Below are 15,641 nucleotides of genomic sequence, written 5' to 3'. Positions count from 1 at the left end.
GCAGTGGCAATCTTAGCCTTAGCAACTGAAGGTATTCCATGTCAATGCATAAAGTACACAGCATGACAAGATTACCAGGTTGATCTTCTTGTAGCTATGGAATGTGCCACCACTGCCCACCAGCAGGGGCGGCTCTAGGCACCAGCAAAACAAGCTGGTGCCTAGGGCGGCAAAATCTAGGGGGCGGTAAAAGGCTGGGGCGCCAGCCCAGCCTGCCGGGTGGGCGGCTGGCTGGGCCGGCGGACCTGCCGCAGTCATGCCTGCGGGAGGTCCACCAGAGCCCCGGGACGACTGGACCTGCCGCAGGCATGACTGCGGAGGGGGCGCTCGTCCCGCGGCTCGGCTGGACCTCCCGCAGGCACGACTGCAGCAGCTCAAGCGGAGCCGCCGGACCCGCGAACCGTCTGCAGCCGTGGGAGGTCCAGCCGAGCCACGCGGGACCAGCGGTCCCTCTGCAGTCATGCCCGCGGGAGGTCCGCTGCTCCCGCGGCTCCGGGGCGCCTCCCGCGCATGACTGCTTGGGGCGGCCAAAAAGGTAGAGCCGCCCCTGCCCACCAGATCTATCAAAGCACTTGAAGTGTATCTTAAAAATAGCAAATGTCCTATCTAAAGATGTAAATGGAATTTTCCTCTGTGAAGGTTTGCAAACAGGGTTTCTGTGTCATCAGCTAAGGGCACCTGAGAAAGTTTCTGTCACCTGTTAATTCTAGGATAAAACAGTTAATAATCTTCCGTGACTGTTATTTGAGATGTATTGCACATATCCATTCCACTCTAGGTGTGTGCATGCCCCAAGTACAGTTGCTGGAAATGCTTCCCTCAATGGTACCCATCGAGGTGGCTCAAGCGCACTCTGCTGCCATGTGCCAATAGTGCCAGTAAAAGCACCCAGCTGACCCTGAACCCCCTCAGTTCCTTCCTTCCGGAAACTTCGGTGCAGAGAGCCAGGAGGGCGGGTCATGGAATGGACATGTGCAACACATCTCAAAAAACAACAGTTAAGGAAGGTTAGTAACCGTTTTTTAGTTAGTAACCGACTCCAAAGCTGCTGATTAGGTGGAGGGATTGGAGTTCATGGGCACATAGACTGCAGAACAGAACAGCCAAATTTGGCAAAATCTCTGGAATGCTGAGTGATGGCATAATTGGAGGAGAATGTGTGCACCGATGACCAGGTTGCTGCTTTAAAAATATCCTGAGGATGCTTGCAACCTTGTGGAATGAACAGTCAGGTTAGCTGATGGAGAAACACCCTCCAGATTGTAACAAATTTGAATACATGAAGTGATCCAGGACAAGCTGTCTGTGAAGAGATTGGGAGACTCTTCATCCTGTCAGCTACAGCTACGAACAGTTGGGTGGTCCTTCAGAATGGTTTAGTGCTTTCCATGTAGAAAGCTAGGTCTTGTCTAATGTCCATGAGTGACGACATTGTTCATTTCTATTTCCATGCTGCTTTGGGTAAAAAACAGGTAAATTGCCTGACTGCTATGAAACCATGAAATGACTCTCAGGAGAAAACTGGGGTGAGGACGTAAATACACCTTATCTTAAAGAAAGATTGTATACGGAGGCTCTGATGTAAGGGCATGGAGTTCCAAGACCCTTCTGGCCAAAGTAATGGCTAAGAAAACCACTTTCCAGGAGAGGTATAATAAGGAGCAAGTTGCCAATGATTCAAATGGTGTTCCCATAAGCTTCGATAAGACTACGACTAAGTTCAAGTCAAGTCCTTGACAGTGCCTGCACAGGTGCTGGAGTCAATGCTGTCGACTTCTACAGTAGTGAGGCAGAGGAGTACTTTGATTTAGATTGCACTCCACTCTGATCCCCGTATCTGGCTGTCTTTGGTGCCAGGGATCGTCCTCTCTCAGCTGTCTGTTTCTTATACATTGGCCCTGGGGATGGTGATCAGTGCTGGAACGCCAGTATGGTAGGAAGAGCACTCCTTACCAACGCTGAGGCATTTGGTGCCGAGTCTGACTGGCCTGGCTTAGAAGGAGGTCTCAGTGCTGCCTCCATAAGCAAAAACTTCAGCCTGGCCTCCTGGCCCTTTTTCATGTGAGGCTTAATGTCCCTGCAGATCTGGCAATGGTTGCCAATGCGAACTTCTCCCAGGCACTTGAGGCAGTTTGAGTGTGGGACACTCAGGGGCATAGTCTTGTTGCAGGAGTTGCATGGCTTAAAGCCCAGTGAACAAGGCATGCCTTAGCACTAGGGAACAGGCAAAAATTCCAGTAAAACACAAAGCTAACAGCAACTAACTAACTATGTACAGAAAAAGAAAAAGAAGACCACTGAGAGAGCTTGCAAAGAAAGGATGCCAGTTCCAGCGACTGTCATGGGTAGTAAGAGGGAACTGAGGAGGCAGGGCTCAGCTGTTTCTTTACACTTGTGCTATTGGCACACAGTACCAGAGGGTACCAGAGAGGGAAAATTTTCTGGTGACTGTGCTCTGGGCGCACGCACACCGTGAGTGGAATGCACATGTGTAATCACTCAAAGAAGAACAATGTATAACTAATACACAAATACTTTATAAACGTATAGCTGTGTGTTTAAGTGCCTTTGGAAAAATTTATCCTGTACCTCTGAACTTGAATTTGTCCAGGTTTGATTAGTCCTGTTGGACTTGAATGTATGAGTAGGAAAAAGTCATGATATGGTTCTGGATAATGGGTTCTGTGAATAGCAGTTTAGCATTGCAGAATGTCATCATGTTCATGGAGTATGATTATTTCCTGTACGTATAGGCTGCCTATGTCACTCTGAGTGGCTTCTGGAGACGTGAATATAGAATCCCTTGACAGATAAAAACTTTGCTATTTCAGAGCACACCTGCATTTTTATCTATATTTAGGGAAACTAATGTAGCAATTAGGACGCCAAAGAAGTACTCCTAGGAATTAGTGTAAGCATGCCACTGGGCAACTGGAGAAACATGCAAAAGGGACTGGCAGGAAGAAATGGTCTATCAAATCATATTTAGAGAGGAAAAATATATGGGACTTAACAAAACAGAGGACATGCAAAGAGCATCTCAGGATAGATAGGGATAACAGAGCCTTGTTTGTGCCCTAAGCAATGTCTGATAGCATGAGAAAGATTCAGATTCAAAGGTAGAGGTGACTGGCTGGCTGATACCAGTGGTGTTATTGATGGCCCTGTGATATGACCCTATTGGCAAGATTTCCAGGCTTTGATTGCCTCTAATGTAAAATAAATATGCTGCCTTTAACTCTCTAGGTCCTCATACAGCTTCTCATAGAGGTGTTCATCATTTGTTTCTCTACTTTGAGGAACCTGCTCTTCTGGCATATTCAGGAAGCTGACACATTGGCCCCATTTCTCAGATCTAACTGGGCTGCTCTTGGTAAAGGACCCAAGGAGGAGGGAAATGTGACCTTTTATCACCTTTTCATCTCCCCAGTTGGCAGGATTCAGATTCAGTATTCTTGCTTGTACCTTTGCTGCTTGCTTTTGCGTTCCACTCTTCCCAAACACTGTGCCTTCCTCCTCCTCCTCCTCCTCCTTTTCCTCCTCTCAAGCTCTCTGGCTTCATCCTTTCTCCTCACTCCATGCAAACATACTCACACTCCTCCCTGAATTTAAGTGCTCCGTATTTATGTGAACACATGCACACATGCACGAAAATCACACTTGAAAGTATGCATACATAAATGACTGCCATACATCTCTGAAAACAAACTGTACATGCCTTCCTCTGAGACCCCGCCAGCAAGCCCACCAATTCTGCACATCCATTTATTAAGTCCTTGAGTGGCTTTTCTGAAAATGATGTGCCAGGTTATCTTTCCTTGTGCAATCATTTGCACATGCACAAATTGGGTCCCATAAATGCATGGACGAAAACTGGTAAGTTTAAGGTAAAAGTCAGTTTAACATCTGACATTTTCAATACGTCTCATGGCCTAGCACTGCCACAGCTGCCCCAGATTATGTAGCAATCCTAGTCTCCACATAGTCTGGGACAGCTGTGGAAGTGACGTATTGGCAAGATATTTGGGTGAGATTAAATATTCTATACACAGTTGAAGTTAAAACTTGCTTCCACTTACAAACACACATAGACACACACACAATCACTAGTAACCAATACTGGACCAATCTGCCAGAAATCGCCTCTTAACCCAAAGTACAGTTATTCTGCAAAGTTTGGAGGATATCATATGAAGCATTTGGGCAAGATGATGGTTCAAAAACTGAGAATGATTTCATTTCTTGACATTTTCCAAGTTACTTTTTAGCTTTTCATATCTCCATGCCTTAGAAACTAAATGTTTTAGTATCTGCTGACCTTGGTAAGGACAAACTTTTGCCTTTGATTAAATATGGAGCAAAGAGAGATGGGAGGAAAATAATTAGCTATTAAAAGTGGTTTCCAGATACTTAGGAAGTCTTCATGTCCTCAAAACACACTCCATAAAGTTTAAAAGGTTGCATCAGAGCACTTTATAATGTCTATGGGGCCCAGATGTGACTTTCCATTCTGCATGATTCTGATGTGTACTTCCTGTACTGATGCCCACTTCATAAAGTTCTCTTGACCCCAAAGTGGACCATATACCACCTCCTTCAAATCCTTACTCAAAACTTACTGCTTTTGGTTAGCTCTATACCAATGACATTCTCCCTGGGCTTCCTTCCACACTCTTCCAGTGTTAAGGTATCTCAACAGTAGACTGTTACATTGTTTTATACGTTGTCCTCCCATACCCACCTCCCCATCTTCTGTTTATAGTCATCCCTGCTGTGTTTTGTCTAATTTGCAATGTAAATGGCTCAAGGCAGAGACCTGGCATTTTTTAAATCTCTGCAGAGCACAATTCACATCTATGATGCTATATAATAATAAGTAATAATTTTGGTAGATATTTACAACTTTAATTACATTTCATCAAATGCAGGAATCTTGTAATTGCATTAGGTTTGGATTCAGAGACACATTTTCTGCCAGAAGAGTCTGGCAGTGAGTACAGTCCTAGTAATATCCTCAGTGAGGACACAATCATTAGTTACTGGTGAAGAGGAGGTGTCAGTGGTGCTTGAGGCAGTTGCTGAAATCAATTAACAGGGAGCCTGTGTTAATAAAAGAGGCAGAGGTTCCGCTCCTTTTTTTCACCCTCTAATCAAACATAATAGTTATTTGTGGGTCACCTGAAACTAATGTGAACAGTGTGTTCTTGGTACAGCATTTTCAGATATTGCTAATATTGTTGCTCTGACCAACTTGTGTAATACAATTACCTGAAGGTGAATCCTTTTTACAGAAATAAACTCTGAAGCTGTAGGCTGAGATGTTTATAGCAACTGAACTCTGAGGCCAAAGAACTATTTGTTTATTAGCCTGTGCTTTGGGGCCTTATCCTGCAACACTTATTTACCCAAAGAGTTCAATTTAATTCAATAGAGCTTCTTACTTACCATTTACATAGCAAAACTGTCCTATTTAGTAGATTTTTAAACGAAAAGGACAGGCATGTTTCAAAACATGTTAGCTGGTCATGATGAGCTACTGAATAATTATTATTGTATTGTACTGGTTAATCATGGCTACCTAGCACATTTTAAAATGACTGTCCTTGTCTGCACTAAGAGCTAAATTGTATTTTATGTTGCGTTAGTTAAAATATGTTAGTTAACACAGTTTCTCACACAATGTATTTTCCCTTAATTTTCCCTTGCTCTATCAGCAAGTAGTGTAAACAAATAATTTAAACAAATATACAACAGTTATTCTAGGGACAGGAGCCTTATAGAATTGGGCGAGGAAGAGAGATAGGAGAAGAGAGTAATGGGGAAAGAAGGAAAGGAGACATTAATTATGGAGACCTTTAATATGTTTAAGCTCTTTGGGACAGGGATTGTCTTTTATTATACAACACACAGTGCAACAGGGCCCTCATTGAGAACTCTGGGCATTACTTGAACACACATTTATTTATTTATTTTCCCTTTGAGCTGTTTCAGTTGTAGTTTCTTTGCTCGTCAGTATTTTTTGAGAATGGGTTATTGGGAAATAACTGTACAGTGAATATGTAAATCCCTATTCTCTGAGTAATTATGGCTGGCAGCCAATCAGAGTATACGGATTCGCATATTGTACAGCTTGTGCAAAATAATTACAGTCATTATGTGAATGAGACTCCCACAACCAATCAGACTCCAGGGAACTGTATAACTGAGAAAAACAATGAACAGTTTATGTATCAATAACTCTACAGCATCTCTGCATTCTAATTGGTTTAGTCAATTCCATTTCAGTATAATGATAAATATCTGGGCAACATGGAAACAACTTGGAATCATAAATGTTCACCACATGCACTGAGAACCTAAAAACATTATGACTGTCTACAACTATAGTGGAAATACTTTGTTTGTAACACCATGGATATTAGTCTTTCTAGCTTAATTGATCTCCATTGTTTGTAGCCACAAATTTGTTACAAGCTGGCACCCAACTGTTGGTTATGAACTCCTGTGAACACTAGACAAGCTTTACTTCACTGGAAGGAATATGCCATGTACTGGCCAACCACTGTATTAGCATATACTTAAGTGCTTTCCTGAATAAGGTTGCTTTTTTGAATCATGGCCTAAGTATGTACCTGTTTAAATCATGCACTATACTGGATGCAATGTCAAACCTACTCAAGTGTATATTATTATAATTTAATATTTATTTGTATAAATAGGAACCTCAGCCATGGATCAGGACCCCATTGTACAAGGTGCTGTACAAACAGAACCAAAAAATGGTAGTATACATCCTCTGGTGGCATGCCCTCCAGAGCATCAACACCCTAATAATACTGCTGCAGCAACTATTAATTCTTCTTTAGCCCAATGCCAGCATCCTGTATTTTCTTAGCAGATAGCTCTTAGTTCTATCCCTGATGCTTCAAGTGCAACCATGGCGTTCATTGTTTGTGGCTGTGGATTTGATCATCCACACGTGCACCTCATTTCCCTCTGTAATGAGTATGACTAGAAATAGTACCAAGTTTTATTGAAATTCCAACATTACAATGAAAATATCTGTGCTTGTCCCAGGAACTATTCACTGTGTGATTGGCTTTTCAAGCTTCATCCTCTTATTGATCGTTTAGATGAAAAATTTAAACAGCTGCTCACTCTTTGCCAAAAAAATCTCTTGCTATTTATTCAAGGGGAGAATCATTTTTAAATAGTATATTTCCCTATCACCAGATTTGTTCAACTTGGTACTGGAAGCAGTAATGGATGTAGCACTGAGAGATGAAAAAAAGAGGACTCATGTTATATGGGAGGACGTAAATCACATTAGAGTCACAGATGATATTGAATTCATTTCACTGACCAAGGAAGTTTTACAGAGAATAACTGACGAGGTGGCCCAGGAAAGCAGAAACTTTGAATTGAAGATCAGTATGGAGAAGAAAAAAATATGGCAACTGGAAGACAAGAGGAAGAGTTAGAGGCAAAGAGTTAGAGGAAGGAGTTAGAGGCAAAGAACTAGAACACACAGAGAAAAATCTGTTTGCCTTGGAGGACTAGTATTAAAGAATGGGAACTGTAAAGATGATATAAAAAGTAGAATCAGACTAGCCGCTACAGTATTTGGAAAACTGCAGATTTGAAAGTCTAAAAACATTTAGATAAAACCAAAAAACAGTGTATCTGAGACAACCGTTATGCTGATACTGCTGTATGGATCTAAATGTTGAAGTATGAGGGAAGACAATGAATGAAATATATTGACTGGAGAATTGAACTGGTTATGGGGAATACTGAGAGTTTCAAGACTGCAGAAAATAAAAAATGAAGTGACAAGAAAATGGCTAGGGCATAAAATAATGTTTTTACACAAGATTCAAGAAGGATGATTGAGATGGTTTGGAGAAATGTCAAGAATGAACCCAAAAAGGATACTATACCTGGCAATACATACCAGAGTGCAAGGAGGAACTAGCAATAGAAGATGACCCAGGATGCATTGGATAGACATAGTGAAGAATGACAGAGAACAAAAAGGTTTATAAGTGAGAAAAGCGGTGAAGCTGGCACAAAACAAAAAGTGACGGAAAGACATCATTTGGCCCCCATCATTGCAGCTGAGCTGAAGGATGGGAGTCAAGAAGAAAATGCTCCCCTTGCAGAGTGCCCAGTGCTTCATAAAACTTTACAAAACTTACCTGGAAATTCTATCAATGTACCAGAAAAGACCACAGCCTTTGAATATTATCATTTTCTCCATAATGTCTCCTTTGTTTTAGGAAGATTTTTTGTTTATTTCTAAGTACAAAGACATACTTTTATATGTGCCATTATAGGACTCCAGCATTTGATATGACTTCTGCACCACTCCTGTGTGTTTGATGTACCCTGAATGTTGCTTCATTATCAATGTTTGAGAGACCTCAGAAGTTGATTCCCCACCCTCTACAACTGTTACCTAATACTTAAAACTAATGTAAAAATGGTATAAGACCTCATTCTTCTCTTGCAGGGCTCTAGATACACCACTTGTAAATAAAGAGATTCTAAATACATATTCTTTTACTTAGGTTTTTATTATTTGACACATCCACTTAAGGTATAACAGCAAACTGAAATAGGTTCTCAAAACACCTAATAAAGCTGGCAACAACCAGGAAAAGCTAGTATGAGGATCCACGTGTCTAGAACCTGGATCTGCTGGTGCTGAGCAACTACTGCATTTATGCTATCACCCACCAGCTGTTCCAGAGCAGCCATTAACAGGCTCTCAGCCTTGTGGGCCCAAGTACCACCGGATATGCCATCCACAGAAGGCCTGATTGACAGTGCTCTCAGGGTCCTTGATTGGTCCAGGCACACTACCTATGCCTGGAGAGGACACCAGGAAGTTGTCTGTGCAACTAGGCAGATTCCTCAGCTTGCTGCTACAACAGACCTTGCCCCAGCCTTGTTCCCAGCCTTACTCCAGTCCTGTTCCCTTCTGCTCCTGCCTTGCTCCAGCCCTGCTTCCTTTCCAGGCTTCTGACCATCAGCTCTGGTTCCAGGCTGATGACTCCAGCTCCACCCACTAGACCAGCCCCCGTGGAGATGACAGCTAGTGCTTAGCAATTAAGTAGCAGCTAGAAGCAGGGCTGTCCCTAGCCATTTGGGTGCCCTACACAAGCAGCCCCCCCATGGGGGGCTCTGTGGGGTCCCAGGCCTCCCTCCCCCAGGGTCTGGGAGGCAGGAGCTGTGGGGGGCCACTTTTGGGGGCCCCATAGGCCCAGAGTGGCCTGGGGGATTAGTAGGGTGCTGGGAGCAGCCTGCTCCACTTCCCTCGCCCCAGCCCCAGCCATGTCGCTCGGGGGAGGGAGTTTGGGGGAAGGGATCCCCCACTCACCAGCAGCAGCGGGAAATGGAGCAGCCAGGCCCCAGCCCACTCTACTCCACCAGCTCCCAGCTGCAACACTCCACTTCCCACCTCTGGTGATATCCGGAAGCGGTCCTTTCCCCAACCCGAGCGACATGACTGGGGCCAGGGCAAGGGAGCGGAGCAGGCTGGGGCTGCGTCTCTCTGCTCCGTGCCACTGGTGAGTGCAGGGGGCGATCCTTTCCCCGCACTGACCAAAGGCGGGAAGCGGAGCGCCGCGGCTGGGAGCTGGCAGAGTAGAGCAGGCTGGAGCTGGGTTGCTCCGCTTCCCGCCACTGCCGGTGAGTGCGGGGTTGCTGGGGGAAGAGGCGGAATGGGGATGGGCTGGGGCGGAGCAGGGGGAAGGGTAAGAGGCAGGGCGGAGGGAGTTGTCGGGGCCCCACAGCCCCCTAGGGACGGCCCTGCTCCTTGCAGGGGCGACCAGCCGAGTGATAGGGCTGGTCACTGGGGCTGGTGCTGCCGCACATGCAGCACACAGCTGCCTAGGGCACCATGAAATTTGGGGCCCTATGCAGCTGTGTATGCTGCGTATGCCTAAGGATGGCCCTGGCTAGAAGTAACATACACTGATAGAAAGTATTTGTACCTTCTCATGACAATATACAATGAAGGTAGAATTGTAGATTCCAGTAGAAGTTAAGATACACGCAATAAATGTATCTGAGTTGAGAGTACATCAAACACAGAGGAGCGGTGCAGAAGTTATATCAAATGCTGGAGTCCTATGATGCCACATGCAAAAGGATGCCTTTGTATTTAAAAACAAACAACCCTTCCCCTCCCACCCCCCAAAAAAGGAGAGAATATGGAGAAAAAGGTAATATTAAAAGGCTGTGGTCCTTTCTGGGTTTCTGTAAGGAGGTCATTTCCAGCCTAATACTGAATGCATTCAACGGTATGCTCAAAGTGTGGTCTTTTTCCTCTCAGAGCTTACACACTAGCACCACTCTCACATAGGTATGAGGTAGAAGAGCATTCTGAGTAATGGCATCCAAATAAGCACACAAAGCACTTCAGAAGTCCTATATCAAGCACTAGCACAATAGCTTTTGAACTAGAATCAATGTACCCAGCCCAAATAGGCTTATTTTTCTTGTAACCTTATTATACTTATTTTCATGTAAATATGCAGAAAGTTCTTCAATGTGCAGCTGTTTCAAGGGGTTCTTGCATCTGCAGTCTGGGTATAATGTGGAAGATGTGGATATGCCTGTAAATGCACTGGGTTCTTTTGTACATACTTGAAAAAATTGAATTATGGAAGTTTTTTCCTCAGTGTTTAAAATAAAAAATAGAACAAAAATTTCCAACTTAGATGTGTAAAGTTAGACACTTAAATCTCTATGTAGACACCTACTGAAGAGCCTGATTTTCAAAGGTGCTGAAAACCCATAGGTCTGGAGACGCAGCTGCTCAGCATCTTTGAAAATCAGAATGTTTTTCTGTAGGTGTCTGAGTAAGGACCTAAAAGTCTTTCTTTAGTTGCCTAAATTTATTTTTTTTTATCTTAGTGTCTGTTCTAGCATGTACAGAGACATGTTAGGGTCACAAGTTGCTATTACCACAGACATCTTTCACAGCCAAATCCTTGACTAAATAAATGCTTTCAAAGATACCACTCCTCTATTATAACTGTAAGCATGTGAGTAATCTCACTGAAGTCAATGGGACTAATCACATATTTAAAAGTAAGCGTGTGTTTTGATGTTTTACTAGATTGGGGCCTACCAGCTTTCCGAATGTTTGATGGACCAGAGAAACCTGAGATCCACTAAAAAGACATTGAGACACCTTTGTAATGGGGTATCCTGCAAAATTCAAAGGTATGTCTATTTTCAGTAGACAGTTGATTTGACAAAGTTTCATTCTGAGACACTGTGAAAAACATAGCTTTACTGATCATGAGCCTGATCCAGCTCCCACTTAGGTCAACGGCAAAACTTCTATTGTCTTCAGTGAAAGTGGAAGTGGACCCTAAAACATAATGCTTTTTATTACTCAGGTAAAATCCTGGGAAGCAAGTGCTGAAGGTGGAATCCTGAGATACCCTGAAATCCTAATTTTTGTAAAATTTTAGGAAACATGTGTGTGTGTGAGTATCTATCTACAATATGCCAGGAGATCTCATTGTTACTTATGTTCTTTATCATTTACATGTGTGGTGCTTTATAGCTATGAAATGCAGCTCTTAATCAAGGTGCCCTTGATGTCTATTTAATAGTTAAATAAGCAAAGATCATGTTATTTCTGTCCATTTAGAAGGATCTTATATGATGTTTCATGCAATATTTGGGGTTTTTTGGATTTTGATTTAGAAAAGTATTATTTTCCCATGTTAATATAAAATGTGTTGGACTGTATTACCATTTTAATGACTTTTCCCCACATTTTCAATGTAATTGTTTCTTAAGGGACTCAAAAGAATTTGGCATTAATGAGAAGTATAAATTGTCCTGGAAAAGCATCCAGAAAAGATTCATACAGTTAGTGAGGTTTGAAATAGCATAGCTCTCCCCACAAATGTAACCTGCAGGCACTGCAGATACTTTTGGCAACAGCAGGGTTAAAATAGAACCCATGTTGGGTAAGAAAAGGACACATCAAAATACCTTTGAAAGACTACACCTAGAAAAAAAAGTATTTTGATTCTAAGTCAAGCAATTGCTGACAAATATATAGGAAAACATCAGTAGAATACTCAGTTACCTACACCTATTAATTAGCTAACTGTAGTCAAGTCTTTTCTAGTACTCATTTCACCTGCAGTCATATGTGTTATTTGCCTTCCTTCCTGCTAGCCACCGCTGGTAGAACATTAGACAGACTATGTGATGCATCAAAAAGTAACTACTGAGCATACATTTCTGCTGATGGCAGGATTTTTAAATGCTCAAGGCATTGGCTCAGCCAACACATGAAAATGGCAGCATTAGCTCTACATATTAATTATTCTGTAAACTAATATTGAATGAATACATTTAAAGTTCTGTTAGTAACATCATGCACAAAAATGATTCCTAAAACTGAACATATACAGTCATTTAAATATGTTACAGTAATATGCATTCATGACAGAATTAAATATTCATACACACAAGGGAGACTGAAATGCTATCTACATATATTAGAATATTTAAAGCCATCAGTTATCATTTTAAAAAATAAAAACCTTTTATTCACCTTACTTAGCCATACAGGCCCTGTTCAAATTATCAATCTTTAATATACTGTTTTTTTAATAAAACAATTGTACTGATTTTACAAGATGGTCAACAAATCAAAAAGTATCTCAGCTATGAAACACATATGTAAATATTGTGAACTAGCGGTCTCCAGTAAAAGATACAATGATTTCAAAATATTCAAGATAATCCAACTCTAGCTCTATAAATATGTGGCCTGACATAGTTATTGCACTAATTTATTTAATTACTGGTTTACATTGTTTCATTGTATAAGTGTTTCCTTACACATTTCTAACATAAAATAAAACTGTACTACTAGAAAACTACTTTATGAAACATGGCTCACTTCTAGTACAATGCAACATTTTGAAACATGATTAAAATTTATTCATGTGATCTCTATTCACTTAGAAAACTGCACAGATTTCAATGAAACTTTAAGAATTTTTTATCATTAATTTTACATAGAATGCAAAATTCATTATTATATTAAAACTTATGCATTTGTCAGTATGTGTCTGTTACGTATCTATACACATACAATTTATAGGCTTCAGTTAAGTAAACCCATGCTGGGAAATATTAATGGAAATGAAGACAATGCCTACAGACAAAAGCACTGATCAATGCACTCCGCTAACGTTATCTTAATGGCAATATTTTCTACTCCATTCTCCTTACTTTATGATTCATTTAGCAGAAGATATATAAGCACCAAAGAACGCAATTTGACCCATTTCTCATTTATCTCAGTTACCCAAAGATTTTCATTCAGTACAGTAGTAAGCAGCTGTCCCCTAGTCTACAATGACACAGCAGGGTTGAAGAAACAGATTTACTAGGCTTCTTTCCTTACAGGTAACTCGCCTCTTGCCCTTAGCTAAAAAAGGATGCTACGGGTGAAGAGGCACTCACAGTACTAAATACTGAAAGTAAGGTAAACTTTAGTGCCAACATTTTATCATTTTCAATTTCTCCTAATTCAAGCTCTACAAAGCCACTTTCAATGCACTGTACATAGAACAATGCATTTGAGACAAATGCACATCATTTATGTTTGAATGGGCAGAGAAGTGCTTTCTATCCATTGCTATTTTGCTATGACCCTCTTAATTTCCCTTGTCCTTAAACAACCTTCCACTCTGTCTTTATACATCTCTTCTTTACATTTAAAAAGAAAATAACTATCTTTAATAATAATAAAACATCATAATAATAATCAGGGTACACTTCTTCCTAGTAAGGCTAGATGCTTTCACTTCCCAAAGTCATCCTCCTCTTCATTCCCTACAGAATGGATTCCCACCCCTACTCTAATTTCCTATCTAACCACAAGCGATCGTAGTTTATAAAGGAAGGCTCCTCTCCTGTGCTTGGCGATGCCCGTTTTAAAGGCGGCGGACCTACCTTTTTGTCTTCTTTCTCACTGTTTTGCCTCTTCTCTGGATTATTACTGTCACTAGCAGTTGCACTTTCCCCTGCCTGCCCATCCTGCTGTTGCTGCTGCTGCTGCTGCTGACAGCCTCCAGACCCCTGCGAGTGGGGGATGGGCTCTGGGCACTGAGAAACTCCCTTAACATCCATCTCCATCTTCCAATTCACTGTATTTCAAGACAAAAGCAGACAAAATACTTTCCACCACCCAGCGTCTTTCTCTTTTCAGGAGGCCGTGGCACGCATAGCTCTGGCTGCCTCTTCTGCACCGATCCGGTGGCTGCAATTTCCCCCTAGATCCTCCAGACTTTTGTATCTAGCGTGTGTATGTGTGTGTGTGTGTGTGTGTCCTTGGTGCGATGGCCTTCAATCGCCCCTAAACAGCAAACGCTAACTAAGCAGATCGTTAGCGACTAAGCAAAACTCCCTGCCCCAGTCTAATTGTGGTGATTATTTACTTTATGTTATCTATGTCCCAGGCCCGGACAAGCCTTTTTGGCTGCAGCCCACTGAACAAAGTTAACTGGCGGGAGCTAAGTGGGGGGGTGGGGAGGGGGGCGGAAGAGCGGCGAGGGGAAATCGCCGGGATTTAACACAGTGAAACTGACAATAACCCGGTAATGTCAAGTAAAAGTTAAACCTCCCTCTTTCTCCCCTCCCCCCGCCCTCCCTCTCCTATCCAGATCATAGGCAAGCACAATACAGCAAAGGAAAAGAAGCGAATTCAGACCTGAGCAAGGTGCTGGTGACGAGGACAGACGAGCATTTATCCGATTGTTGCCTTTATTTCCCCCCCACACCCCGGCCAACCCCACCTCCCTTCTATAGCAAACGTGGTCTCCTTGATGTTAATCTCCTCTCCGTGGTCTGTGTGTGTGTGTGACTGGAGCTCCCTCTCTCTCAGTCTGCCAGCGCCACGCAGCATTGCACAAGGAGAACTGGAGTAAGGAGAAAAACAAGAGCAAATTCAGGCAGGAAATCTAAACCAGTACCAGCTACCGGTTCCCCAGTTTTATTTTTAAAAATCCAAATAAATAAAATATTGGTGAGAGAGAGAGAAAAATCCTGTGTAAATAGTTTAATATCGAACGAGACTACAATGTGCACACAGGATTATTTTATTCCTTATGATAGCTACCTTAGATTGGAAGTTATGCATGGGTGGGGAGAATGCAATCTCATTAAGAATATTTTAATTATAAAATAATAAGAATAATATTGAAACCCAATCCAGCCAACTGTTTATCTTTAATTTTTTTTTAAAAATGAATGGTGAACTTAGACCAGATAATTCTTAAATCAGGACACGGTCAGGTGACCAGCCTGCACTTCTAAATATAACACCACATTGTCCTGAGGAGCTGCTGCTTTAAAAGTTAACTGGAAACATCTAATGGAAGTCTGTGTGGAACTTTATAATAGCCATAATCCACTTCATAAAGATATAGTGACAGATCCTAGGAGGTTTGTCCATTTACATTAACTGAGGGTCTGGCCCAGGATATTTTGGTAACTATGCTATTCGGTGGGGCCATTTGGTTCTTTCCCTGGGATTTCATTACATCCCACATGGATTTGTTTCTACATGTACCCTGACATGTCTTATTGCA

At 42.1% G+C, this 15,641-nt stretch overlaps 1 protein-coding gene and 1 long non-coding RNA gene across 4 annotated transcripts in view; one reads left to right on the top strand and one right to left on the bottom strand.

Moving 5' to 3' along the window:
* Positions 1-11,530, top strand: part of LOC120399147 — a 31,890-nt gene extending 20,360 nt beyond the window's left edge. Inside the window, exons 2-3 of the long non-coding RNA XR_005594988.1 lie at positions 11,129-11,235; positions 11,415-11,530. This is a non-coding gene — a long non-coding RNA (uncharacterized LOC120399147). The remainder of the gene's footprint in view (positions 1-11,128; positions 11,236-11,414) is intronic.
* RBMS3 (RNA binding motif single stranded interacting protein 3) overlaps positions 1-14,842 on the bottom strand; it is a 904,530-nt gene extending 889,688 nt beyond the window's left edge. For all 3 annotated transcript variants that reach the window (XM_039527080.1, XM_039527079.1, XM_039527082.1), the window contains exons 1-2: positions 14,762-14,842; positions 14,005-14,198 (exon numbers count right to left, since the gene is read on the bottom strand). In XM_039527080.1, the coding sequence (XP_039383014.1) occupies positions 14,005-14,177 (173 nt within the window). In that variant the 5' untranslated portion in view covers positions 14,178-14,198; positions 14,762-14,842. The remainder of the gene's footprint in view (positions 1-14,004; positions 14,199-14,761) is intronic.
* Between the last annotated feature and the right edge of the window lie 799 nt (positions 14,843-15,641).

This window comes from Mauremys reevesii, linkage group 2, assembly GCF_016161935.1.
Source record: "Mauremys reevesii isolate NIE-2019 linkage group 2, ASM1616193v1, whole genome shotgun sequence".
NCBI lineage: Eukaryota > Metazoa > Chordata > Testudines > Geoemydidae > Mauremys > Mauremys reevesii.
This window is presented reverse-complemented; position numbering and strand designations above follow the sequence as displayed.